General features: G+C 32.0%; 1 protein-coding gene across 10 annotated transcripts in view; it reads right to left on the bottom strand.

Moving 5' to 3' along the window:
- LOC143240772 (uncharacterized) overlaps nucleotides 1-27,503 on the bottom strand; it is a 32,938-nt gene that overhangs the window by 5,217 nt on the left and 218 nt on the right. For 2 of the 10 annotated variants that reach the window (XM_076483783.1, XM_076483784.1), the window contains exons 2-10: nucleotides 24,610-24,708; nucleotides 23,033-23,194; nucleotides 12,386-12,644; nucleotides 10,383-10,442; nucleotides 8,995-9,109; nucleotides 6,025-6,117; nucleotides 5,422-5,529; nucleotides 1,463-1,676; nucleotides 414-499 (exon numbers count right to left, since the gene is read on the bottom strand). In XM_076483783.1, coding sequence (XP_076339898.1) covers nucleotides 414-499; nucleotides 1,463-1,676; nucleotides 5,422-5,529; nucleotides 6,025-6,117; nucleotides 8,995-9,109; nucleotides 10,383-10,442; nucleotides 12,386-12,644; nucleotides 23,033-23,177 — 1,080 coding nt within the window. In that variant the 5' untranslated portion in view covers nucleotides 23,178-23,194; nucleotides 24,610-24,708. Of the gene's footprint in view, nucleotides 1-413; nucleotides 500-1,462; nucleotides 1,677-5,421; nucleotides 5,530-6,024; nucleotides 6,118-8,994; nucleotides 9,110-10,382; nucleotides 10,443-12,385; nucleotides 12,645-23,032; nucleotides 23,202-24,609; nucleotides 24,709-27,056; nucleotides 27,202-27,503 lie in introns of all 10 variants that reach the window. The other 8 variants (XM_076483789.1, XM_076483790.1, XM_076483785.1 and 5 more) reach the window with 7 other exon arrangements.

Raw genomic sequence — 27,503 nt, 5'->3', positions numbered from 1 at the left:
TTGTTTTCAGTCTAGCAGACATCTCAAGCATAGTTAACAACAACATTAAGTTTTCATAAACTTAATATTACAGAAATATTTCACAACAATAAAAATACTTAGTTTAATTTCTTCAGTTCTTTTGACAAGATCACTCGACTTTATGTAATGACCATAAAATTTATTGAAAAGCCAAGATATGTTACCTACCAAAAAATTAAATTAACCCTAAATACTGTAATAACAATAATATTTATCTATTCTTTTTACCTTGTGTTAATGAGTCACTATAATCTATAACAGTGTCCCTGAACTTAAAACAAAACACAGATATCTTAAAATATATTTTAAAGTCATTAAGGCCCAAAATAATGTTTAAAACCTTTGTGTGATATAGTTAATGAAATAGTAAAAAGTCAAGGATTTAAACGTACATCTGTAAAGGAATATGTTTTTTTGCTGAAATCTTCTTGATATTTTTCTGGTGATCCAGAGGATGCATGCACTATGGACAAGTGACCTAAAATTCCACAGATGAAAACGACCATATAGGCATTGTATTCATAACAAAATTTCCATTTTACTGAACAAGTTTTCAAATTTTATACAGTTTCTTTTTTTTTTCCAAATACAAAATTAAAAACTATTTGTACATAATAATACTAAACAAGAATTGTCTGTATAACTATTTTTCAAAAGAAATTTGTGTATCTTCATAAACAAAACTTCAGTGTGTGTGGCATTCTTCAAAAGATATAATTATTGAGGCTTCTGGTTTGCAAAATATTTCAAGTTTAAACATACACAAAAAACAGCATTCAGGTTCAATACTTCTTTTGTTTTATGTTGCCTTTAAAGCATTTATATAAAACACTGATTCATAAAACAAAACAAATTTAAAATATTTTTGGTCTAGAAACAAAGCAGCATGTATGATGTTTACAACTACAGTAGCCACTAGTGAAAGACATGTAGTGTATATATCACTTATTTTTAAACAGTTTATTCTTGAGCAGCTGTGATACAAAAGTACTGTTACAACAACTAAGTTTACTTTGGTAGATATGATACATTACCACTCTCAAGTAAATAAGATACAAGTAAAAATAGTTGCAATTTACTGTTTCATTGCATTCTTTAGATATAAAAAAATTTTCCTCAAACAATGGTACTATGTATGCTAATGTTGAACAGATAGAATATTTGGAGGGCAGTTATTAAACAATGGACTCCAGAAACTCTTAGAATATTCTAAACCATAATAATAGGATTTTACCATTTCTTGTATAGTGCATCCACACCCTCAAGGTCTGAATTACAGTACTGCAATAACAGGAAGTAAACAAAGGACAGTCTGACATACATACCTTTAGCCAGTCCACAACAGATAATAATTTTAACAACAATAAAATAAAATGTACAACAGCAAACAAAACTATCTTAAACAACTTTGATAATAAGATATTGCATTCTAACAGCTTACATCGTCCTGTCTGGAAGACATTGAGCAAATCAAAAAGAGGCATAGCTTCAGACACCCTGTGAACATGACGAACACATTTGGAGCCCATCAGCTGCTGGATGGTAACACCTTGGTATGGGTTCAGTCTTATAAGTGTTTTTACCAGTAAAATACCCACAATATTTTGCACAGAATTTTCATAAATTGGAATTCTGGAATGTCCTGCCCAAACAATCTATCAAGAACCATAACAGAAATTTTCTCTTCAGTTTACTGACTAATATACAGAAACACTATTAGCTTGTCTTAATCACTACCTAACATGAAAAAATTAGGTTACTTCTTACTTACTGCCTCACCTAATATGTCTAAAAATTACCCTAGAAGGCTTCAGAATATTAATTCTTAACATTTGTAATTTACTATTAAGTCACAACATTGCTGAATGTATTGCATTCCAATTTAAAACTTTTTTGTTTAGAAATGTCAATAGAATTATTGTGATAGTTAAAATTTAAGAAATAATACAATAGCTTAATTTAGTACATACAACAATATTTTGTTGTAAGAACAACTTTGAAGTCAAAAGTTTTACATAGACATCTTTTTACATTTAAAAATAATTTATCATTGTGACAATTTATTTTTACATACCTCTGTAAATAATTCAAATTAAAATACTTCAAGTAGCTTACATTCTTTTCACAAACATTATTATCATAGTGTTCATCTCCTATTCAAAAATTGTTTAAGCATCACAAACTAGACAGTCATCACTGAAAATATCAAACTGAAGAAGCTGATTTCCCATAATATTCCTATCATATTGAAGCTGCTATTACACAAGACTAAAGTAAGAGATTGATTCATGTTCAATATTATTTTTAACAAATTTAAATTAAGAAATATTTCTTATGTTCTTTTCCTAAGTCAGATATTTTCTATTGTTAAAAATTATAATTAATAAAAACCAACTGTTTTAATTCTTTTCAACAAAGGTAATACTGAAAATACACTCTATAACATAGAGGCCTAATGTATAATTTTATATATAACATTGAATATGTTTATACAACACAGATTATATTTTCAGTCTGTAATCAGTCAATAAACAGTTGTTTCACAGGAAAAGATTAAAGTATGCATAGTGCCATAATCTTATTCCCACACTTAACTTAATATAGGTCAATATATGGTAAGTAAAGACAGACTTAAATGCCCCATAAACTATTAAAAACTATGCAAGAAGAAAATATTTTTATTGCAGTAAAGTTGTTTGTATTAATTGAAAATAAATTAAACTAAATTTGATCTCCAACTTTTTTCTTTTGGAGGAAGGTTTCTAAAACCTCCAGCAAGATTTAATTAGGTATGTGAATGAATGACAAAATTTAAAAAATGTTAAAAAGTATGGCATAAAGCAGCCCAAAACTTTTTGGAACTTGGTTTAAACTGTTATCTAGGTTATTCATGTCTAAAAAATGTTCCTGCAGGATGATTTATTCACTTCTCTTACTATTTGCATTGTGCACAAGTTATTTGTTTGAAATTCAGAAAAATAAAACATTTTAGTGACTTGGGATTTATTTCACTCTGCTACATTAGTTTTTCTCATAAAAAAAAAAGTGTTATGTGACCAGAATCATAATGCATTCATTGATTCCTTGAAATAAACACCTGGATTATACATGAAAGAATGAAAAGAATGGAAAAAATAATGAAATATACATTGTCCTGCCATATCTCTGTCTTCATGCGGATACAGTTATAAATCTTAGTAATTTCAGTTTTCTATATTTTATTGTAATTGTTGCATTAAAAATATCCCTGCAAGTAACCAGTTCATATTTTTCTTTCTGTGAAGTCATTATGTATTTACAATGCTTATGAAAACAATACTGTTGATGGCTCTCTGCTCTAATCAAGTCTACTTTTTTCTTCCTTTATGCCTTAAGATAATTTATAGCTTCTCATGTGTAAAAAACAAAATACAGTTTTGGAAATTCTACAATTTTATACGTTAAAGAAATTTGTATTGCAATAGTGACACTTGTGGCACAACTACCAATTTACAACAGAATTTTCATTCCTTTGGAAAACTAATATAATGCTATAGTTCTGAAATTCATTAACATAAATCTGAAAAAATAGAATTTATTTTTATATTGCAAGAAAAACTATCTCACTGCTTTCACAAGAAGCAACAGATTTAAACATGCTGAAGATTTTTTTCACTGAATTCAAGAATTAAGTGAGGAGAAAATACTGGTGAAGAACAGTTACAGAATCTGACACAAATAAGACACTAGTTTATGTTTCAACTCACAAAACAATTTTCTAAAGACACAACTGTTACACACCAGTTAGTTATGTCTATAAAAGAGATTTAAAAACAGTCAAAACACTAGTTTAGAGTTACCTACAACAGGCTATGGGGAGAAAAAAAGGAGCTGAAAACTTAAGAAAATTACAGATTTACTTCTGATTAACTACAAACATCTATCATGTGTAAACTGTCATACGAAATTTTTTATGATCCGAAAGACGAAAGCCACAGTCTAAATACATAAATGTACAAATAAGATGTAAACTTCTTTTTAAACAAATATGTACATACACACTCATATACTGACCAACACATCCACACCTTAGAAACAAGAGGATAGAATAACTTCACCTTATTCCTGATACTAAAGCTCATGTGTCACTCACAGCAATTTGGGTACCTTAATAATATTAAACATGTTTTGATTAAAGAATTTTGATTAACTCTAAAAGTTCCAAAAGTTGATGGTCTCCATCAATTTTTTTAAATCCTCTTTTGCAACAAAATGCTTTTGGGTCTGTGACTTTACTAATTATAGGGTCCCTAACAGAAAAGTGGCAAAACATTTAAACAAATATATCATCATTAATATTGCACTTAATTCCATAAATGTGCAGAATGATTTACTGTACAGTTATTATACAACTTCAAAATGTGACTGTCATCCTGTGATGTAACTAATATTTCTCGAGCAGGATATAGCTCAAAATTTTAATAATGCAAGGACTGAATGATTTAAGGTGTTGCATGTACTAGTGGTTCAACTGGCTGTATTCACAGAGAGAAATTAATCAATGATTAAGTATTGTATGCTGTATACTGACTAAAGGGAGAGCAAGCTGAGAAAAGCTCTGCATATTACTGGTCCTCTCCTGGAAACTGAACAAAATAATTGATATGCATGTTATTTATTAAATAACTTAAGGGCTGAAACTTATCCATTGACCCATACAATAAAATAGTGAGTCAGTGATATATTGGCAATACAATAGATATTGCAATTCAGCCCTTCAGGAAGATAATTTCAACAGCCAGCTGTCATCAAAGTTGAATTAAAAGCTGGTTATAATGAATATGTGCACTTCACCTTATCACTTTAGTGGGAAAGTGCAGCAGAATGGGTAATATGAGCTACAAAATAAATATTTGTGAAGTTTACACTTTCAAAGAATCACCTAGGACAAATACTTGTTTACAAATCATGATGGTATATTATATGGCTGAGCAGGTTGGAGGTATGCACCTCCAAAACAACCACATTCAGAGACTAGTGGGCACAGTGCATGAATAACAACACCATGTAAATACCCAACAAGTTGGGTACTCACATGCTGGCTACATTTCATGGTTCTAGCATTGCTGTTTGACTGGGCTCTGTACTCTGCAATACATAAGTATATTGACATTCAGTTTTTTTGGATGATCTAATAAAACTAGGTTACATAACCAACAGTTTTATCACTTTAGGAAACTTGTATGTTACATTATTTAGGCTCCCAATTTCCTAAGAAAATCTCAAGTTTTCAGTATTTAACAAACATCACACACACAGTAGTTCTCACTATTTATCAAACACACTTTGTTCAGACAGTTGAAAACTTGTATGTAGAAAATATTTATATATATTGTTTAGTATTTTCAAAATAAAATGCACCTTCATCATTGCAGCTTCATTCAGAACAGTGTCACAACTCATCATAAAGACTTTCTCTATAGGTACCATTGCATCTTGAACAGTTTTGTCTCTCATTGATAAGGCTCCCTATTCATAAGCAGTTGGAAATTAGTTCACTAAAAAACAACAAAATCATATTTATAAATGTATTTTTAGTAACATTTCTATCAACTATGGATTTGGTTTTATTAATGTATGTTTTTAAATTGCTATCCTATTAGTTTTGTAAGTAGTTATACTTCATTATATAATTCTGAATATATGTGTTAAATCCTTATGTCTTAAATTCATCTTCATTTTGGGCTGTATTATTAAGTTGTTAATTACTGATGAATGTTTCAAAGTTACAATTGTTATAAATATTCATTTCAACATCAGTTTTAGTACATTTTGTGTGTGTATGAAAAATTTATTAGTATTGTATGAACATTTAAATTAATATAAATAAGACATTCAATAATTAACCTATTAGAAAAATATTTTAACCTGGATTAATAACCTTTTTAAATATACAGTTTCCTGAAATATACCAAATTTCAGAGGTTAAATGTTTGTATAATAATAAATAAGCATGTTCTTCACCTGTATAATAATTACTTCATCCAATGTTAAAGGATCCTCAATCCTTGATGTTTCTTGTTTTACTGGCTGAGGACCATGAATATCAACCAATGCCTAAAGAAATGTACAAACACATCTGATTAAAACAATATTATTTACTATTGTTATTATCCCTTTCAGGTAAAACACATCAGTTAGAAGATGGGAAAATTAAAATTTTATCACAATATTAAACATAAATACATCACTTTCAGGCCTACCAAATTCAACTTTAATTGTTAGCTCATGCATATAACAACTGAATTTACAAACAGAGCAATCTTAGTTTCAGTGATAGGAACAGCAAATGAACCTAGGTTATTCCCAGTTTCCAGTCAGAATCAGAAGGCCCCATGAAAAGCAAGTGGGGAATATGTGCTCTCTGGTGCATTTTAGGGTATCTAAAACACTAAATATTTATCTTTCACTACTAGGATGATTAATCAACAATGGACTTCTGACACTAACTCAAGTTTCAGTGACCAAAATTAGACTGCTCATCATACAATCTGGCTATTTCATGAAATATTTAGGCAACCACTACATACAAGTAATTATAATTGCAATGATTAGATCAGGTATGAAGAAGCTGGTCATTTTGTAAATTACTGACAGTCATTTACAAACTCAGTATTTTAAAAAACAGATATGAAATACTATGTATGTTCATGCATTAGTTCCTGCTTATCTGACAAGATTTTGTTTTCAATACTGATTTCTTGTGTGTCCTAAGATCCCAGGTCCAATGATTTTGCTCTCATATAGAAGTATCATGATAACAAAAATAATTTCATCATGTATGGCATTTAATAAATCTGATATGTTTATATTTCTAACAAAAACCCTTAAATACTGAAAATAATTGAGAATTTTTTTCATATAACTGCTTTCTCCAGTTTCCATCAGATAATATCTAACATCTGTAATCAAGTTTCCATCTGAATGATTACACATAAAATAATATTTAGTGAAATAAAAATCTCTAATTCTATAAAAATGAATGTAAAGTACACATAATAAAGACAAATGCCAAAACATTAAGTCCATCTTTTTTTCTGATACTTTCATACCATTTGCACTTTAAAAGTGCAAATCATGAATTTTTAGAGTTACATTTGATATTTAGAAAAAAAACTTTGTTACCAATGTATTTTAATAAACTTACCATCAGAATATAGTTTATAAATCAAAGTTTCATATATCATATCCTTTACTTTCTTATTCTGTAAAGGAAATATTTAAATTCTCAATCTCTACTCTTATGCGATAAGTTTTCCCTCTGAATTCTTCTCTAACTTTTATAGCTTCAGCAATCAGTTTCTCTAGTGCCAATTCAATTAAAAGTACAAACTGTACATACTGACAGGTAACAACATTAAAGCTTAACCTCTTCCCTTTTTGATTTGCTGAAATATATATAAATTTGTCAAAGAAAACCTTCACATCATTAATTCAGGCAAATTATTCACTCATTTCTATTTGTTTATAAATCAGCTTAAAAACATACAGCAATGTACAAAAATCTTACTTCACTTTAGTTTTTATGGTAAAAAATTATAGTTTGTAAGAAGATATTGGTGTATGTTCAGTAACGTTATTGCTCTAAAAAGTAACAAAATTTTTAACCAAGTTATTGATTAGCTAGAAAGCTAAATAAATTATAGTGGCTTTAGGGCATTCAGTGCTAGTGCCTGATATATTTTTAGTGTTCTATCAAAAGGTTTCACAAATTATTTATTAGACAAACAAAGGTAGAAAAAATAATTTACCGAAGCATACAATATGAATGCAAATGGCCTCATTTCTAAAGTGCTAAATTTTTTATGTTATTTACCATTATATATTTTCTTAACAAAGGTAACTGAAACCTAAACCTTAGAAATTTCTTAGGTTATGTAACAAAACAAACAAAATTCAATGAGAAAACCAGAAGAGTCACACTTTGTGCATAACTGTAACCAGATCAAATGCTTACAAGTTGAAGTGGAGTAGTTTGTAGTTTATTGATTCTCACACAGAGTATCCAAAGTACTGTAATAAAATCAGATAATTCAAAGAAAGCAGGCATGAAAAGATTAGAAGTTACAGTTTTTAGGATAAGCAACTGTAATTGCCTGTTTCAAGGTGGAGTTATTCTTGCAAGAACAAAAAAAAATCCAACTTTTCATTTCATTATATAGTGATGATTTTCCTAGTTAGTATTAGAATAGAAAAAATAAGATACAAAATTTTAAGATATTATACAAATGAAATATGAAACTGAGATGGAAAGCACCTCGATTCTTTGTGTGAAAATCACCTTTGGTTCAGGTTGACTCAGTAAAGGCTTTGTTAATTCATTCAGACAAATCTTTAATAAAATTATTGCAATATTTACTAAAAGCTTGCAAAACTTTGTCAAGATACACTAAAAACACTCAGAGTTACAGTATATGTTATTTCATGATTATATGATGGTTAAAAATGTTGGTCTGTATGCAGTGATGGAGATTATGTATTTCCAAGATATTTGGATACCTTCAGTTTCAAACAATTATTTGCAATTATGATCTTTCCCTCAATCAAACAGTTAAAAGGAGCCTCACATGTAGATTTTAGATTAACATAAATGTAAACACCAATCAATGCAACAAGACAATTTTGGATCAAGCTTATTAGAACTAGCATCTCACTTTCAACTACAGCAAACCTTTTCCAACATTGTTTTACTGGATTTTAATAAATTGTGTGAATGGTCAATTAGAAATATGCCAAACTGCCAAGTGATAGCCAATTCTTATTGCCACAGTTTGAAATAAAGTATAGTACTCACTTCAATGTGTGTTTTTGTAAATTAGCAAGTGTAAACATCAGCTTTATTGGTACTGAGTTTTAAAGTCGCAGTGTAGGTAATATTACAAAAAGATATTATTAATATTATTGTTGGTATTTAACAAACCAAATTCAAACTACCTTCAGTTCAGCTCTGCGGTAAAATGTACCTTGTTCCTCTCCCAGCATACAATCAAGCAGCTTGGCTATTGGGAATGCCACTGGTAAAAAAATTACCATCAAGAAATATACAAGCCTTGGGAAAAAATAATAATAAATCCAAAGTGAGTTTGAAAACAAAATGATCATTAAAGAAAAGCATACTGCACATAAAGAATCATTCAGAAACAAGCAAGTTTAGTAGAAATTCTTAGAACTTACAAGTTAAAGTAAATAATGTAAAAAAAAAAAAAGTCAAACACACTATCTACTACATCCAATACCAGAGCACATCAGGAGGTTACAAGTGATACAATATTGGTTGAGATGTTAAATTTACATGAAAAGAATATTATAATGTGAATAAGTTTAACTAGTTAAGTGTAATTTTTGTCATTTGTACACAGTTTATTTAAATATCAAAATTAAGAGTACAGATAAATGACAATATTTATTTTAATAACAATTATTTATTGTTTTCTCTAAAAAATTAAGTCATGTTTTGTAACTGTAATACCAAATCAAAGAAGTGTATTATATGCATTTAAAATAATGTATTGTATTATTAAAACTGAATAGCATAATCACAATTTGAAAAGCTCATAAGTCACTAACTTCAAAAAATGAGTAAGACACTATACTTTAAAGAAATAGGCTATTATATTTTATTTACCATCACTTGTAGCAAATATATACACACCAATGTAAGTGTTACAACAAACAAGTGTATTTGAAACAAACTTCATCTTTATAATTCTTAGCCAGGTGAATCACACACACACACACACAATTTAAAGATTTTTAATTCTTACTTTTAATACATACATTAGGCTCAGTTTAAAGGAATTGGAAATTTTGAACTAAATGGCATTGTTTGTGCATCTGTACAAACAAAATGGTCAAGTCAGAAACTTCTAATGTTTAGGTATAGGTTTCAAAAATTCTTAATTACTAATTATAGGAAAAACTAGAGAACCAGCAGAAGCTTACTGCCTCAAGTTTTATTTTTCTGAGTCTTTTATTCAAATGAGTTTGACTGTCACTTTATAATGTAGTCACAGAAGATAAATGTGGAGTATTCAGTGGCATCATAAATGGAATTTCAAACATTTCAATTTTAAATCCATATGTTAACCACTATAATATAACCAGTCATTCAGTAACAAGGAGAATAATAGTAATAAGATATTAAATAATTGTATTGAATCAAGTATACAGAATAAATTAACTGTGGTTAAAATATCTGTCGGTAAGGCTTAATATGTCTCAGTAATACCAAATTCATATCTTGTAACTTGCATGTACTGAAACAGACTAAAAGTGAACACCGTAATAGTTTGAAAGAGTGATAATGACTGGCAGGTACGTACGGTGAAAGTGTTGCTCCTATGGCTAAACCAAATCTTGTACAAAGCGCTTGGGGTACAACCCTATTAAAAAAATCAAATTGCATATTATACTAATGATTAAATGATTAAAATAATACATTAATCAAAATTACTTAAAGTATTGACTTACTGTTTCAATACAAAACCGAAGCTTCACAACATATTAAAGCAGAATCACTTACTTGAGGTATGAAAAGGATTTGAAGGGACAGTATAGAAATAAAACAGACAAAACAATATGTCAAAATACTTATTAAATATGAGAAAAGTATATAAATCTAAAAACAAACATTTCAAGTTTTCAAACATCTTCCAAATTAGGTTTATGGAATTGTAAGACCTCTTTTCATACATGAAAACAGCACCAATATACACAGTATTCATGCTGCTCTTGTTTTCCCCATCAGTTAGTGAGAGAGACAACCATAAATATTTGCAGTTCCTTCCAAAAAAAATTGTCCTGCAGCCTTGCCACTCAAAATATGACAAAAGTTTGCATTTTATTTCAGATATTCATTCAAGGCTGGTCAAAAACTATATTTCTATTTCCTAACTGATAAGCTACAAACAAGGCTTTGCAACAGTACCCACCACCAACTCATGGGCTACTCTTTTCTGACTAAACAGTGGGGTTTACCTATCTTACTTATAATATACACACCCATGGCCCAAAAGTACAGGCCTCAACACATTTTGTTTATTGCTGTAACATGACTCAAATGATGGAACTATATAGATTGATCCCAACAATAAAAGAGAAAGTAGACAAAATACATTCCTCAGAAACTTAACTGTTATTAACCAAATAGTTGCATGCATTCAAATTAGCATACTGATTTGGTAAATTTACATTTACTTACAATTGCTCAATGGCAGTCAGTATATACTTCAGTTAAGCATGCATGTCATATAACAAAGCTACAGAAACTGATGACAGTTTTTCAATCCTAGAGAAATTTGATTGGTAAAATACTGAAATATTCCTGTTAATGCAAATGATGAATATAGGATTTGTCAATATATTTCATTATATTCAGAGAGTGAGAGCTTTATGTAGTTCATTAAAATGACTTGCAAAAAAAAAGAAATAGCACAATGTTAATCTAATTTTTTCCCTTTTTAACCCTTATCACAAGAAATACATAAAGTAAAAATTCAATAAATTAAGGACTGGCAGAATGTTCATTTTATTTTATTATTAATACAAATACTACCTGTAGCTTACATCAAAAATCTTAACAGAAGCTGTTATACATATGACTAATGTTAATTTGCAATAGCTTTAAAAGTTTCAAAATATTTGCATACAGGTCGTTTAATTTCACTGTACTTTTATTTTAATAAATTAAATACAAGTGACTGTCAAACTCGAATTCATTCATAAAAGTTAAAATATTTTACCACCTTTTCTCACTTTAACCAACTATGCTTAATAACAAGTATTAGAACTAAGTGAATTAAAGAATGCCTTATTATGGCAATGCCTACTCTGCAAAACTTTGTATCATTTGCCTAAAACTAAAAACATATCAATCAGTAAGTGACAGAAAAATTGAAATAATGATGTGAATGAAAGGCCACACTTTCTTATGAAAAAGAAATACAAGGTCTCATTCACAATTTTTCTTAGAAAATCTTATGACAGTCCAAGCTATCAACATAAAACATAATATACAATACTACAAACTTCAAAATTAATTCAAACATCTTAGTTTTCATTTATAAACCTGTGTTGAAAAGTTATACACATTCAAAGGTACCATTTGTTATTTTCAAGCTGAAAAACTGAACAAGTTCTAGATTTAAAAAAACTAACATAGTACTAATAACAGACATTGCAAAAATAATGTGAGCCCAAGCCATCAACTTTATATAATTATATATAATTTTAACTAACAATGCTTTTTCCATGTCTTGTAAAACTAAGTGTTTACAAAATACATTTCATAGTAAAAATATTGGTTACAAATTTTATTATAACATACTCTCCAAATATAAGTACAGCTGTAACCGACACAACAACAGCAGTGATTGGATTGGAAACTCTATCCAAAAACAAAGGCATAGTTTCAACTGCTGCAGCATTTCCAAAAATCAACGTCACCAACAGAAGATGGTGCTTTTCAACAAGTGGAATGATTATTTGAGCATATTTCTTCTCATGGGGTTTGCCTTCTCTCTCCAGAACTCTTAAACTTGTAATATCCAAAGAAAGGAGGCCCATAGTCAGTCCTGACATCAGTCCTGTAATGTAGAGATGGATACTAAGACAATTCTTCAATACAAATAAACAAAATTACGTTAGTTAGTACGAGTTTATTTCTTGTTACACAAGTTTTAATTCCTTCTCTTGCCTATCTGTACTTGACCTCCCAATCTCACAAACAACAATTTACAGAATTTTACTGCCAGGCTGCAATCATATTAGGTTCAAAATATTTGATTTTTCAAATATATCTGTGCCTCTAAAAATGATACTACAGTATAGAACAGGGCCTTACATGATTAATAGTGTACTCAGCAGGGGTATCCAAAATTTTTTATACTTAAAAGTATTATGTAATTTTTTTTTCCAATTTAAATTATTAGTTTATTTGAATCAGCAATTTCTGTTTGAAAAACTAAAATTCTTTTTCTTTTTCTAGCGTCTTTATCGTACTTCAAAAAACAGTCACAATAAATTTGTCAATATTAACCAACATGATTAAAGTTGATTCAGTTATGGTGAATAAGTCTATTTGTTGAATAGCTTTTAGGAGAAAAAAAAAGGAGCAAACTAACAGGTTTAAAAGGTAAGGAAGTGATATTTGTACACATTTAATCAGATATGATGTAGCTAATGTTTGGGGAATGTTTCTGACTTTAAAGGGTTGCATCATCTTATTTTGATGGTACTGATACAGATGCTTAAAGTTATTATTCTAACATTAATATTGGAGGTGACTGCAATTAATTTATAGATTTAGAAGCTTTAATGATAGTTAGTATGTTGTAATGACCAAAATTCATGAGTTTTATCATTCTAAACTTGTGCTGAATATAGATTTAGTTAGTTGTAATCACATAAACACTTCTGAAATTTAGCACGTGTTCATGCAGTGTGACGTTCATGCTAACAACTGTCCAAGACTTATAAATATGTACTAATCTTATAACTCAGCTAAAGGTCACATATGCCACCATATGCGATTGCTATTACCAAGTCTTGGATAAATGAGGATACTTTAGAAAGTCTAAATGTCTTTCATAAAAATATGTTTTGATAAAAAAAAAGAAATGGAAGGATGACTTTGTTTATTAGAAATCAGCTAAATAATAAAAGAACTAATAACACTGCAGCTGAAAAATATATAAAATGTGTTTGAGTATCCTGATACAAAAGGAAGAATTTTGCATACTGCCACTTTATATGAGTTACTATAGCAGATGGTTGACAATGAAAGGAATATTTACAGATTGTTTTACAAATAGTTAGTCTATCACTTTCATGTTTTTAATATGAGGATGAGAGAGGTTGTATTAAAACTTGCTTTGAATGATCTTACTAGAGAGATGGTATTTAGGATCTTGTTCTTACTACTTGGGCAATTATAATAGAAGTTTAGTTATATGTGATGGTAAGCAATCATAAAATCTCTGTTGTTTTTGTTAAAACCAATTATAGAATTAATGAATTACATCCAAATTTTACAGAAAAGTTAACTTCCAGAACCTGTGAAAAAATTTTAAGAAAAGGATAAGGTAACCAACTTGAATGGGGAAATAATGATAAAACTTGAGATGTTTCTGTATGTTTGATCAAGCTAAAATAAAGTAAAAGGTATTAATCAGACATTAATAATTAAGATTAAAGTTCTTTCTTGAATATCACACAAATAAGATTATAAAATTCATATACAAGATGATTAATACTGTGTTATCAAAAACAAAAGACTATGGGTAATCTAACTGGTATTATATTATTCAGGTAAAGTGGTTGGTTGGTTTGGAGTTTTATGGCACAAAGCAACTAGGCTATCTGTGCCAAACATCCAGAAAAGTTAAAATTAAATTTAGTAAAATTCATAAAAGGAAATTAAGGTAAAACAAGAGAGCTTAAAAAAACAAAAACAAAATGCATTAAAATCAATGTTTACATCTAGTTTACAGCAGTATGAGAAAAACTACAGCAATACAAGTTGTAAACGACTTTCTGTAGAATAACTAATTATCACAACTCGCCAGGAAGACCAACAGGTAAGTACAAAAACCACCATCACTCACTTGAAGTTGATCTTTCCAGTACTGGTTTCGAGTTGTTTGACGTTATGGCCATTTTGAGCAAGTAATAAAAGTTTTAAAAGACTTGTAGCAAAATTTTAATTATAACTTGCCAGTATGACTGACACGTAGTTCAAAGAGCAGCATTAGTCACCAAAGTTGGCCTTTCCAGTCCTGGTTGAGTTATTTGGCATTATGGCCATTTTCTAATTTCAAATCGAACTAAAATGTACTTTGTTTCTTAAAAGGGAATCACATTAAAAAATGTCTAATGTATGAATAAAAAAACTTATTAAACAGCATTATAAAGATTAATGGCCTTTAAAAAACTAAAAACATTTTCAAGGTAGACAACATCACCAATAACACTGTCTAACATTATGGATAAACCTAGGGACAGAACATGTTTAAAATGGCACCATCGTTCAGAGTCATAACGATGGCAAGAAAGTAAAATGTGGCTTACTGTGACCTAAGTATTACACAGACAACACATTGGTGCATCAGTCCCAGATAAAGGAAAACAATTAGTCAAAGAAATGTGACCAATGTGTAGTCTAGTTAGAACAACTTCCTCTTTCTGATCCTTACAGCAACAAGATGACCAAGGTCAAATAGAAGGTTTTATTTGGAAAAGCTTGTTTTCACGTTGCTCAGTCCAAGTCGAATGTAACCACCAAACCACAACAAACCACAGCAGAGTCCACATAGTCACCTGATTTCAAACCATCTGTATAAATAAGAATGGAAGGATGGTTTGAAAGATGTTCAGCAAATAACAGACAGTATTTCCAGTTGGGAGTATCTGCTTTTCTCAGATGACTTAAAGAAAGGTCACATTTCAGGACTGTAAGAACCCATGGTGGGATGGGCTCACAGTGGATACAGCAATGTTATCAAAAGACAGACCCAATTCATCCAACTGCACCTGGATATCAAGGCCAAAAGATGCAATGGTATATCATCTGTTCTGAAATGGCATGGCCCACTGAGGAAGGAAAACACAACCCCAGGTCGGATGCTTTGTAATAAATGAAATTTCAAAGCATATAGTAAAGACAGTTGCAAACATCAAAGGTGCAAAGAAGGTTCATGAAACTCTATGTATACATTCTGAACTAGGGAAGGGCATGAAGCCCCAGTGCAGAGCCGAAGTCCTTGATAATGAATGGAGTCCAGCATCTTTAAGGCTGAGGTCCTGACAAAGCAATAAACTAGTGATCCATAGTTGAGTTTTGATTGAATAAGAGCACGATATATCTTTAGCAGAGAACATCAATCTTCTTCCCAAGTGGTGGAAGAGAGGGCACGGTGAATGTTCAGTGCTCTTGTACATTTAACCCAAGCTGCTTGATGTGTGGTATAAAGATCAGCTTATGGTCAAAGATAAGCCCTAAGAGCTTTCTCTCCTGGACCACAGGCAGCTCAACTTTGCCAATAAGGAGTTCAGGATCAGAGTGAACACCCCATTGGTGCCAAAAGTGCATGCAAATGGTTTTAGAGAGAGAGAGAAGTTAAAGCTGTTTGCCATGGTCCACTTCATTAAAAGATTCAAGAACAGTCTGTAGGTGCTGCTCAAAAAACTCATGTCCATGGACTGACAAGATATGAAAGTTATTGATATAGAGCCCATTTGCAACAGTAAGATGGAGTGTTTCAAGTTGAATCAGGTGGTCCATGGTGGAGTTCTGTTGTCTGAATCCACACTGGATAGGCGAGAGGAGGTTGTTTGATTTGAGGAACCAAACAAGACGAGCATTAACTATCCTCTCTAAGATCTTACAGAGACAGCTTGTCAAAGCTACTGGACAATATTTTGAAGGAATCTTGGGATCCTTCCCAGACTTAGAGAAAGGAAGGACAATAGTCTGGTGCCAGGCATCAGGAAGAACATTCTCCTGCCAGCTTTGGTTAAAAATAATCAGAAGAATAGCAAGAGAAGCAGGAGATAGATGGTGCAGCATTTTGTAGTATACATCATCAGGTCAGACCGATGTACTGCCAGACCAATGAATGGCCAGTTTGAGTTCCACCAATGTAAAGGGGTGATTATAGTCAGAAACAATCAGCTCAGAAGAAAAGAGGCTATAGCTCTGCTCGAGTCTTGATGGTTAAGAAGGTGGACGATGAAGCAGAAGTGCTAGATACCTGGCAAAAGCTTTTACCTAGAGTATCAACAACACTCTGGGTATCAACAACTTCCTGGCCAGAGAGTAAGATCGAGAGAGGGACAGAATTATATAACTCAATGATCTTTGGAATCTTGTCCCATATGACTTTGGAATTGGTGACAGAAGATATGCTGGTTGTGAACTTAATTCAAGATTCCTTCTGGCTTTGATATCTTACCCATTGAGCATGTGCACGGGCCTGCTGGAAAGAGATGCAGTTCGAGAGTGTGGGATACCTACGAAAAGTATTCCAGGCCCATTTTTTAACCTTCCTTTCCATGTGGCAGGCAGGATTCCACCATGAATTAGGATATCATGGAACACATGTTGAGGTTTTAGGAATACATTGAGCAGCTGTCTGTATAATACAGTCAGTTACTGCTGCCACACAGTCATCTATTGATGGCTTACAGACAATGGCAGAATGTGAAAGAGGGTCACTTTGCTTGATCCAGTTTCCATGAGGGTGTGCAGATCAAGTGGTATCAACCATGGCCAGTCTCTCTCAAAATTATAGGAAGATGATCACTGTCTCATGGATTATTGTCAACCCTCCACAAAAAGTGGAAAAATAGTGAAGGGGAGCAAACTGAGATACCAATAGCAGTAAAGGACTGACTAGGTGCATGAAAATAAGTATAAGAACCAGTATTGAAAACAGAAAGGTTGTGATCAGAGAGCATATGCACTATGGAGCAACCTGTCCCATCAATATCAGCATTTCCAAGAGGGATTGATTTCCGTTAAAGTTCCCCAGGATTTAAAAGGGAGATGGCAACTGTTCAATGAAAGCATCAAGATCTGATTGATCATAGGTCTCTCCAGGCAACAGGTGGAGAGAACAAACATTGATGGTACGACCCTAGGAAATACGGATGGCTACAGTCTCCAAGGATGTGTCGAATGGCAAAGACAGGGTAAGCACATGCTGATCAACCAACAGTGCCACCCCTCCATGCATTCGTCCATCACACAGCCTGTCATTTCTGTACAAAGAAAACTGCTGAAAGGTAACTTTATTGACAGGTTTCAGAAATGTTTCCTGTAAGGAAAGACATAGGATGGTATCAAAGCAATCAGTGCTTTGATATCATCCAGATTAGAACGTAAACCTTAACAGTTCCATTGTAACAAGATAGCCATTTTTATTTATGTGTAGGTGAATTGGGTCAAGAAACCCTTCTGTTTATGACCATGTCTTTTTTTCTTTACTGTCTTTATTTGAGGGAGATCTATCAACCTCCATGGATCCTGCCATGGGTCGATTGGGCAGGTCTTTGCTGTTGGAAGGGGATTCCAGTGACTGAGGACATGAATGAATGATCATTTTGCATCTTGGGGTGAAAGAAGAAGATGTATCCAAGGAAATGCCTGTACCCAGAACCAAAGAAAGTGGATCTTGGGATTTGCTGAAAAGAATGTAAGAGACACAGATGGGTGTTGAAGTTGATTCATTAACTTTTTTAACCATGGAGGTCAAAAGACATTTCATTTGGTTTGAGAATGATTATTTTGGAGGCACAGAGAGATCAGTCTACACTCACACTGTAGTAGTAGAATGAAGTGCAACAACATACATCCGAGATGAAGTGGTGGACAGCAACTTTCAAGCCTTGGGATAAGTAATGTTATAAATCATTTTCAAACACTGCACCTCTTTTTCTTCCAACCATTTAGGGCAAGAACGAAAATAGGATGAGTGAGAGCCATTGCAATTAATGCAATGATGGTCAGTTTCACACTCATAAGCATAATGGTCCTTGCCAACAACAACAAGCACATGTCAAGGAACCACAACATGACGTCTTTAATTGACTAAACTAATGACACTGGAAACATACTGGAGGGGTCTGGAATGTATGGCCGTACCCTGCAATTAAGATAAGCTGCCTTGATGGGGCAGGTGAACATGGTGATGTAAATGATAAAATAATGACATTTGTCAGCATTGTAATTCCATCTTTGTGAGTGGAGATACACATCACTGCAAAAACTCCTTAAGTGGAGAAACCAGCAAGAATCTCCAATTCGGGGGTGTTCTTCAAATCCCTCTCAACAATAACTCCTCGTGACAAATTCAAAGTAGCATGAGGTGTAACCTCAAAAGGTATATCCTCAATTGCCTTTGAATGAAGAGGAGTTCACTTTGTTGAGATATGGATGTTTCCACCAATTTGGCAAAGCTTCTTTACTGACTTTGGAGAGCCAGCAAGTCCTTCTAGTCCCTTCTGAAAGAAAAGGGAAGACATTTGCCCTACAGATTTGTCTGAAGAAGACTGTAGTATAAGAAAATGAGGTACAACAAGTGTTACAGATGTTGAAGATTGCTACTCAGAATCTTCAAGACGTGGTCGTGTTTTTTCACTATTTTATTTAAATTTTTTATTTGGAGGATCCACAATAAAAGAAATATTTTGGTGCCCACTGACCACACCCACCATGGAGACCTAAAATGGGATGCACTACAATGCCAAACAAGGACAATGCAGAAACACCAGGGTTTAGTGAGCACTATACCCAAATACCAGCATCAAATACATGTCCATAACACCTGTTGAGAACATCCAACATTGGTACTTGGTTGACCATAGCCCAAGTGGACCAGCAAACTGACCCAAGGGGGCTAACCCAAGGCTACCTGTATACAGAAATTCAAGGCCAAAGTGATGTGTTAAGGTTGGACTCCTCAACCACCACCGTCCTCTCCTCCCCTTCACAGGTCACCATGCACTGCAAACACGTGGGTGGAATGTTTAGATCCCAGAGTAGATAAACTGTAAGAACAGAACCTTTCCTGGGAGGTCCCCTCGGTGTGGATTAAGAGAAAAACCACATATTGGTTGATGCAGGACAGTTGGATCACAGGACAAAAAAACCTAGAGTAAATTCCTGAAGAAAGTTGCTGATAGGTGTGATAAATTTCTGTGATAGAATGGTTCACACAACCTTGAACAGACTCTGACAGATAACTGGATCACAAGTTAACAGGGAAATAAAATAAAAAAACAAAGGTGGAGGGAAAAGGATGAAAAGTTCTTGTGACACACTTGGATCACCCATGAATCAGTAGTGAATAATTGTCACACAGGAACAAAATAGTTCAAACATACCTTCACTGGACCAGAAACCATCCAAAAGTCTCTGAAACTGCTGGCAACAATGAACCTGATTTTAAGATGCACAAAAAAATTTTGAACCCCTAATGATAGAAAATGGTAAAGAACAGGAATTTGCAGGATGAGAAATGGTTATGGTATCAGAATCAGAATAATAAGCAACCAAAAATTAAGGGCTGAACATGGACTCGTAGAGCACACATAATTCGAAAGACTGGAAAATCTCCAGAAACAAACTGATAAAGAAAAAATCTATCCAGAAGTCACAAAAGATAAGACAATGGCAGAAGAACCTCCAAAAAGGCAGCATCCTTCCCAATATAATCCCAACAACAAAACCAAATGTGAAAAGATAGGAACAATGTGTATAATAGTGGTAAAGAGGAGGAAGGAAAGTGTATCCCTGCAAAACCTTCAGAGGATTGATGAAATGCCTTAGAAAGGAGGTGTATGTTGAACAAGCCATGCAGGAGAGATGTAAGGGTGAGAAGAAGGTGGCAAAATGGATGTGGGAAAAAGTAAAAGTGACCCAAACTATTGGAAGTAAAGAAAATGGTCTATCTTGCTAGTCAGCTGAAGCATAAAAATGAGAAGTCCATGAATGACAAGGCAGACTTATACCAATCCCCAACTGAGAAATAAAATGCTTATCATAAGTCCTGATGTTAAGGAAGCAATGGAAAACAAGGGTTTCTGATAACATCATATAAAAAAAGGAAGGAACAGTATCATGCGAGAACACTGAAAACAGAACACATTTTATAAAGCATTACCAAAAAGGCAGAGTTAGGCATAGTACATTTTGTGAGAGATGCATGAGAAGAAGGAAGAAAAGAGAAAGGAAATGAACATGTGAAAGAGAGCAACTGAAAAATATCTATGCTTAATCATTATCTAACAAGGAGTCATAATTTGGTAGAATCAAAGAGTGAAAGTCAAATACATCAGGATAGTGTTTTGCATTATGATTTATCACACTGACTGTGTGGTATATGAGAGTCTGAGGCTTGTGGCATGTAGGAAAATTTGTGGATGTGAAGGCAGCATTGAATGAGAATAGACATATGCAAGGGGAGTTAATGTACCATACCAGAAATTAGAATTTATTCTAGGTAAGATAAAATAATGAAGAATAATGATAAAATTTTTCAAAATAAGCTCATAAGCATTCCATGTACTATTTCGTTTCATACAGTAATGTGAGCTACACATTTACCAAATGATTTGCAACTTGTATGACAGAATTCATAGAGAAATAAAACAATACAGTTAAGTATACACAAATGTATACTGTTACAAGCTTTAAGCTGTTTACGATAAATATAACAAACAATTTAACATTTTCACAATGGATATGTAACAGCCTTTTCCAATTCAATACATTCATACACTCAGATCACGAATGTGTGTTCAGATCAAGAATTTAGAATTTTCTTGCACTTAATGTTATGTTAAACAAAAGAATATGGAACAACTTGGAGCATGAAGAAAATCCAGAAACATATGTGCAACAGGTCATACCTCATCTGTGTTAAGAAATGTGTGCAATCTTGCAAGAGGTAAGAATCAACAAAGGTAAAGGTCAGTTGCAAACAAGCCATCCATGTGTCTCACACAACAGTATGCAATGTAACACAGATGAATCAATGCCTAAAAAAATGAGTAAATGAGTTGCTTTCACAACATACTTGACCAGCTAACTATACCTCAGGCAGAGAGAGAATGAAACATATTCATGCTATTCCATACGAAGATTTATTGATCATGTTGCAGGGCACAGCATCTATGGATTTGTGTGCAATTGAAATTATTGGAAGAGGGACAATTGCTCTTGTACACTAAATACATTACATAAAGTGTGTAAAAAAAAAAAGAGTTATATGTTTTAAGATCACAGCCTTTTGACCAAGTCTTTTGCAATGGAAACTACAATGTTATTGTAAAGATACATGGCCATTAGATAAAGCATGACCAGAAATAGAGACAAAGACCACTACAATGTGTTGAGAATCCAAGAGTTGTAAAATAATGCATTTAACTTCTATATTTTTAATCCTAAAACCTCTGAAGATCTCAGCTGTTTTGATTTAAAAGTTTGAAAATCTTTTGCTTCTAAATGCACTACAAAGAAGAAATGTTCCTCAGTGCCTGTAACTGACCATTAACACAATATAATTTCCTGCACTTACACTACTGGCAAGCAAATTCTAGTTCTACTCTCTGTATGTTCTCTACAACAAATGGAGATGTGGAAATTTTAGAAACAACTTCTTGTTCAAAGGATAAATATTAGAAAACTCTACTTGTTCTGTTTAGAAATGTGTATGTCTCCTCACCATCATACAAAACAAAATACAACTTTTAATAACACTGAACAAGGGAAAAAACATTCTGGAATTCATAACTAAAAATGTAAGATAAGATACACATGTGCATCAATTGTTTGAATAATTTCAATAAACTTAAATTATAATATCTACAGTAAAAGCATTCTTTTACAGAGACAGCATAACAGTAATGTATGAAAAGACAGTAATTTTTTTACAGCACACTAAGATATGTAAACATTTAAAAAAATAAATGATTCAAATTTTTTTTTGGCTAAATTTTCTGTTTGTTGCTAGCTATTGAACAGTTGTACAGTGCTAAATTAGTATACTGGATATGCGCACATATTAATAATCCTACTTTAATTAAACATACATAAAGAACTTAGATGCAAGGTACTGTATCTTGTGATAAGTAGCCAAATAATGTTTCACACACACACACACATTAGCTACTATTTTAAAAATATTAGCATTTTCAGCATTTTTCAGATTTTATTCTTACTACAGAAGTCAGTTAAAGGACAATAAATTTTCTCTCAGGACAGTTATGTATGGCACTGAATGAATGACCAAGGTTATCACATGCTTTCCATTAAAAAAGACTGCTTTAGCATGAAAGATACTATAAATACAACCATTGATCTGTTCTACTTGCGAGTCATGAAATGTAATAGCCCAAGGGTGGGACACTCCCTGTTGACAACATTTTATGGAAGAACATACAAATATGCTTTTCAATTATTTTATGTACTTACCTGCAACAAGAACAAGAGCAACATACACTCCTATGTATATCCAAAATGTTTCATCTTTGTATGACAGAGGGAGCTCTTCTTCAACATAAATAATGCCACTACAGTTGAGTTTAAGTCCATCAAAAATACATTCAGTTTTTGCCATTTAGAATGATCTGAAACCTGAAAAATATTAAATATCTGTACTCAATTTCTTAACAGCAAAACTACAATAAATACATACATAAAAGTGTGTGTTATTTGCGTATCTCAGAACGGCTGGTATGGGTATTAACACTTTTATTGATAAGCAGCAAACAACTTTTCGACCTTCCTAAATACTAAAATATTAAAATGCTAAAAACATGTATTTATTTTTCTTAAAAATGTACTTCTTTCCCCTCTCATCAAATACATAAAAAAGTAACATATAATTTAGAATTTTGCTTTTATTCAACAAATAAACAAACATTTTGATGCATTTACAGTTCAGTGTTATTGGAAATGGTGTATACCATGTTTTCATTTAAATTCTTCATAAATATTTACTCATGCATTTTACAACTTTGAACATTTAGTTATTATAATTTTACAGCACAGTATTCAGAATACCCCATGTGCAAATTGATAAATATATCATGGTGTCTAACCTAAGATCTGCAACGTTTAATTAAAGTTCTTTTTGTAAGTAATTTAACTATGTTATATAATATACATCTTACCATAAACAAAAGTAATGTAATAATTTTGCATTAATATAGATAAATTAGTTAATATGCACATCTCTCAGGGTTTGTGAATTAAAATGTTATACATGTTTCTGTATATAGTCTTGGCTTCAGATTTAGAAGTATGCATTCAAATGTTTGTATATAACATGCTTCTGCAGTTTGAGAAGTTCCAGAAACTTGTGTAGCTCCCTACAAATCTACCCAGCTTTTCTAGCAACAGAATATATATTAGAACAACTTCTGAATGAGCAAAGTATAATGGTAAAACTTGCTGACCCAGGTTTTAAACAATACAGTTTAAAAAGATGTTTTAAACTGCATTTGTAATTACCTAAACCTCCTACTCTGAAATTACTAGGACATACCTTCATAGTCTTGTTAAAAAAAAAGCTTAAGTACTGTAGCCCATTAAATCCAAACTACAACAAATATATTACATACTCTCCAGTAATTATAACAAACTACTACATATGTATTACATACTTTCCAGTAATTATAACACTAACTTCATCCAAACTACTACATATGTATTAAATACTTTCCAGTAATTACAACACTAACTTCTATCTCCTATCAATATGAACTAGTAAGAAAATATAAATGGGATAATAACAATGGTGCAGGTGAGCCAGGAGAGACCTTGTTCAGTGACAAAAATTATACATGATTAGTGTATGAAGTGATTCACTGTAATTAATCCAAAATAAGATGTTAATTAAAATTCACTGAAATAATTGCTTTTGCTAATATATTTGTTCCTAACCTTTCTTCCTGCTTAATAATGTCAAAGATTATCTAATACCTCAAGGCTCTCCTTGCAAACCAACCCTTCAGAAAAGAAAAGTAAAAGTTTAATCCATATCACACCATGTAGTTTTCTGGCAATCACTGATTCTCCTCCGAAACCCCAGTGAAGTGCTCACCACCACTACTTCTCATGACAACTCATTCCATAAGTCAATAGCTCTATTATAAAAATAAAAATTTCTTAGTTTTTCTACGTATTAAATTTATGTCCTCTTATTATATTATCTTTAGAACAAAGCATAAATAAATTAGAGATCTTAATTAACAGGATAATATTGCAATCTTCATTATAATTGTAGTGTGGTAAAAACAAGTTAACTCTAAAGCAGTAAGATGGTCATACTTAATAACATAAGGTTCAGCAGAATATTATTATAAAGTAATTCTGAGTTTTGGAAGAAAAAATAATTGGCATATATATTTTACTTTACAATACCACCCAACAGTTTAGTAAGCAAGAAATACCCTTTCTATCATTGATTTGTTGACCAAATGACTATCCTAGCACCAAGATCAATGCTAATTACAGTCACATCAACTGGAAGATCTGAAGGAAAGACATTTGATTATCCAGAGCAGTTTTTCCCCTCTAAATCCATTGCTACCTCATCTGGGTCACCATGAATGGCCAAACAAGTACTCTCAGCCATTTCCACCTTACCAAATGTTGACTGAACCAAGCACTAAACAATAAATATTTAATACATGTCATTGCACTGCCCATCCCTCAAATCTGTCATTCCAGACAGTTGTCTTGCTACCATGATTAAGGAAAAGACCCAAATCTTCCTGAGATATCACAGAAAAAAAAAGATTAGTTTTACTCACAAAAATCTGGTTTTCTCCTAAGGACAAAGGTTAAGAAATCCTTAATGTCAAGAGCAAAGTGCAGCAGACATACTTAAGCACCCTGACTCTTATCAATGACAGACTTCTGCATTAGGGTGGCTGTTTCATGTGGCTTCATTGCAATTCATCACTGTTTTGTAGTAATAGTTATCTAGTTGGAAAGGCTCTTCACTGCCCCATTGTCCACTTACTTTACTATTTGGTGTTCAATTCCTGGTGACTTTGATTAGAGCTGAGGTTGGACTACTCTGACTAGCAAATGCCTAAAAGTCCTGTACAGACTACCTTATTCAGTTTCATACTTGCCAAACATCACACCATTTCAATCGCTTTATTCTACTGTAAATTCACTGATTATGAGGAAAGCATAAAGAGAACTTCCAGAATTTTCAGCAGTTATAAGATATCATAAACCTTTGCAGCATCAGCAAAATTCCAACGTCAAGGAGAAGATAAAGGTGTTTAACAGAATTGATTAAACGTAAATTTTGAGAGTGTGTGTGTGTGTGTGTGTGTGTGTGTGTATATATGCACATATATATACTTAAGCTCCAGCTTAAGAGAGTTAAGTCAAGAACCAATATTAGTAACAATGTATTTTCATGATACATGAATCAACCTACAATACTACTGATTAATCCCATAAAAAATAAGGAAAACTGTGACCTTAAGATATCACCTGGCCTACCACTGGAGAGCTGCTGTTGACATCTTCGAATAACATGCAGCATTACAGTAATACCACCCACTCATAATAGTATATATAAGCATTATCTGTAGAAAATGACAAAGAAAAACGCTACCAGAACAAAATGAACTTAACAGCTTTTATACACACCTTACAGTTTAATGACATCAGTATTTGTTACTGATTCTTTAATTATGCTCTATTAGTATTACTAATATAAAACAAAGAACATCAATGATAAAAAACACTGACTCCTGAAGCAATCTGGTAACAAAGGCTCAGTTTGGTCATGCTTCAGTTTTGCTTTGCTTAGTTCAACTACTCAAAAATTCAATTAACTAGTCTTCTCCAAATTCCAACTGTGACTTTCTTAACTACACTTTTTAAAAATTAATTACATCAAGTCTAGTGTTTCTTTCATTCAGATAACATGCTACATGCTCAAAACTAAAACAGATAATAAATGAACAGGCATAATTTCCTTTTTGGTGAAACTACATTGGCTTTCATTATTGCATTTCAAAAAAAAAATAATTTTTGAAGTTCCTTTCATCAAACTCTCTAAATAACATTTATATTACAAAATTAAGATCCAATTTTAATATTTAGAGTAATATAAGCATTAATTCAATCATTGGGTATTTGCTTGCTTTCAAGTGACATACTAAAAGTTGTATGATAGTGACAAACTTATTTTGAAACCTGGGTAAAACTTGTGACTATTGTGTTTTATCTACTGGTAAACTCTGAATCTTTCTCCTTTTTATCAATCAATTAATAGCTACATGAATCAAGTAAATTTGAATATTGCTATAGAACACTTGAAGTCAGAAATATTTCTAGTATCATTTCCCATAAAAACAAAAGAGAATACTTAACTCAGTCTTCAACAACAAGTTAATACTGTTGTAATATAAAACATTTAACTTGTTGGGGCCCAAATTCCGATCTAAATTTTCTGGCAATTTACCTTATATTTAAGAATTGTAGTTGTAACACTGTCGGCTGGCTGTTTCTCGCACATTACAATCTCCTAATTGTGGTATGTTTCTGTAGATCTTAAGAGGTTTGATCTCTGCATCATCTCATTTAACCTTAATAAACTACCAAAGCATCTGAAATTAAAAATCAGTCGTCTTCCGCAACTTATATAAAATTCATAATTTATAATCTAAATTAAGCTAAGAATACAGTCCGTCAACACAATTACCAATTACAATAATAGTTGATAATTTATAATTTTATTAGCTTTTATTAGTTATGCTTTGTCTTAAACCACTTTTACCTCAGTTTAACTTGAAGTTTAGTAAAATTTAAAAATTAAAGTTTTAGTAATAGTACTAGTAGAACTCATAAATATATAGCCTAGTAAGTAATATAATTATTAGGAACGTTTTACATCTTAATATACATCAAT

Source organism: Tachypleus tridentatus, chromosome 13, assembly GCF_004210375.1.
Source record: "Tachypleus tridentatus isolate NWPU-2018 chromosome 13, ASM421037v1, whole genome shotgun sequence".
Taxonomy (NCBI): domain Eukaryota; kingdom Metazoa; phylum Arthropoda; class Merostomata; order Xiphosura; family Limulidae; genus Tachypleus; species Tachypleus tridentatus.
The sequence above is the reverse complement of the archived record's forward strand: the minus strand, read 5'-3'. Positions and strand labels throughout refer to the sequence as shown.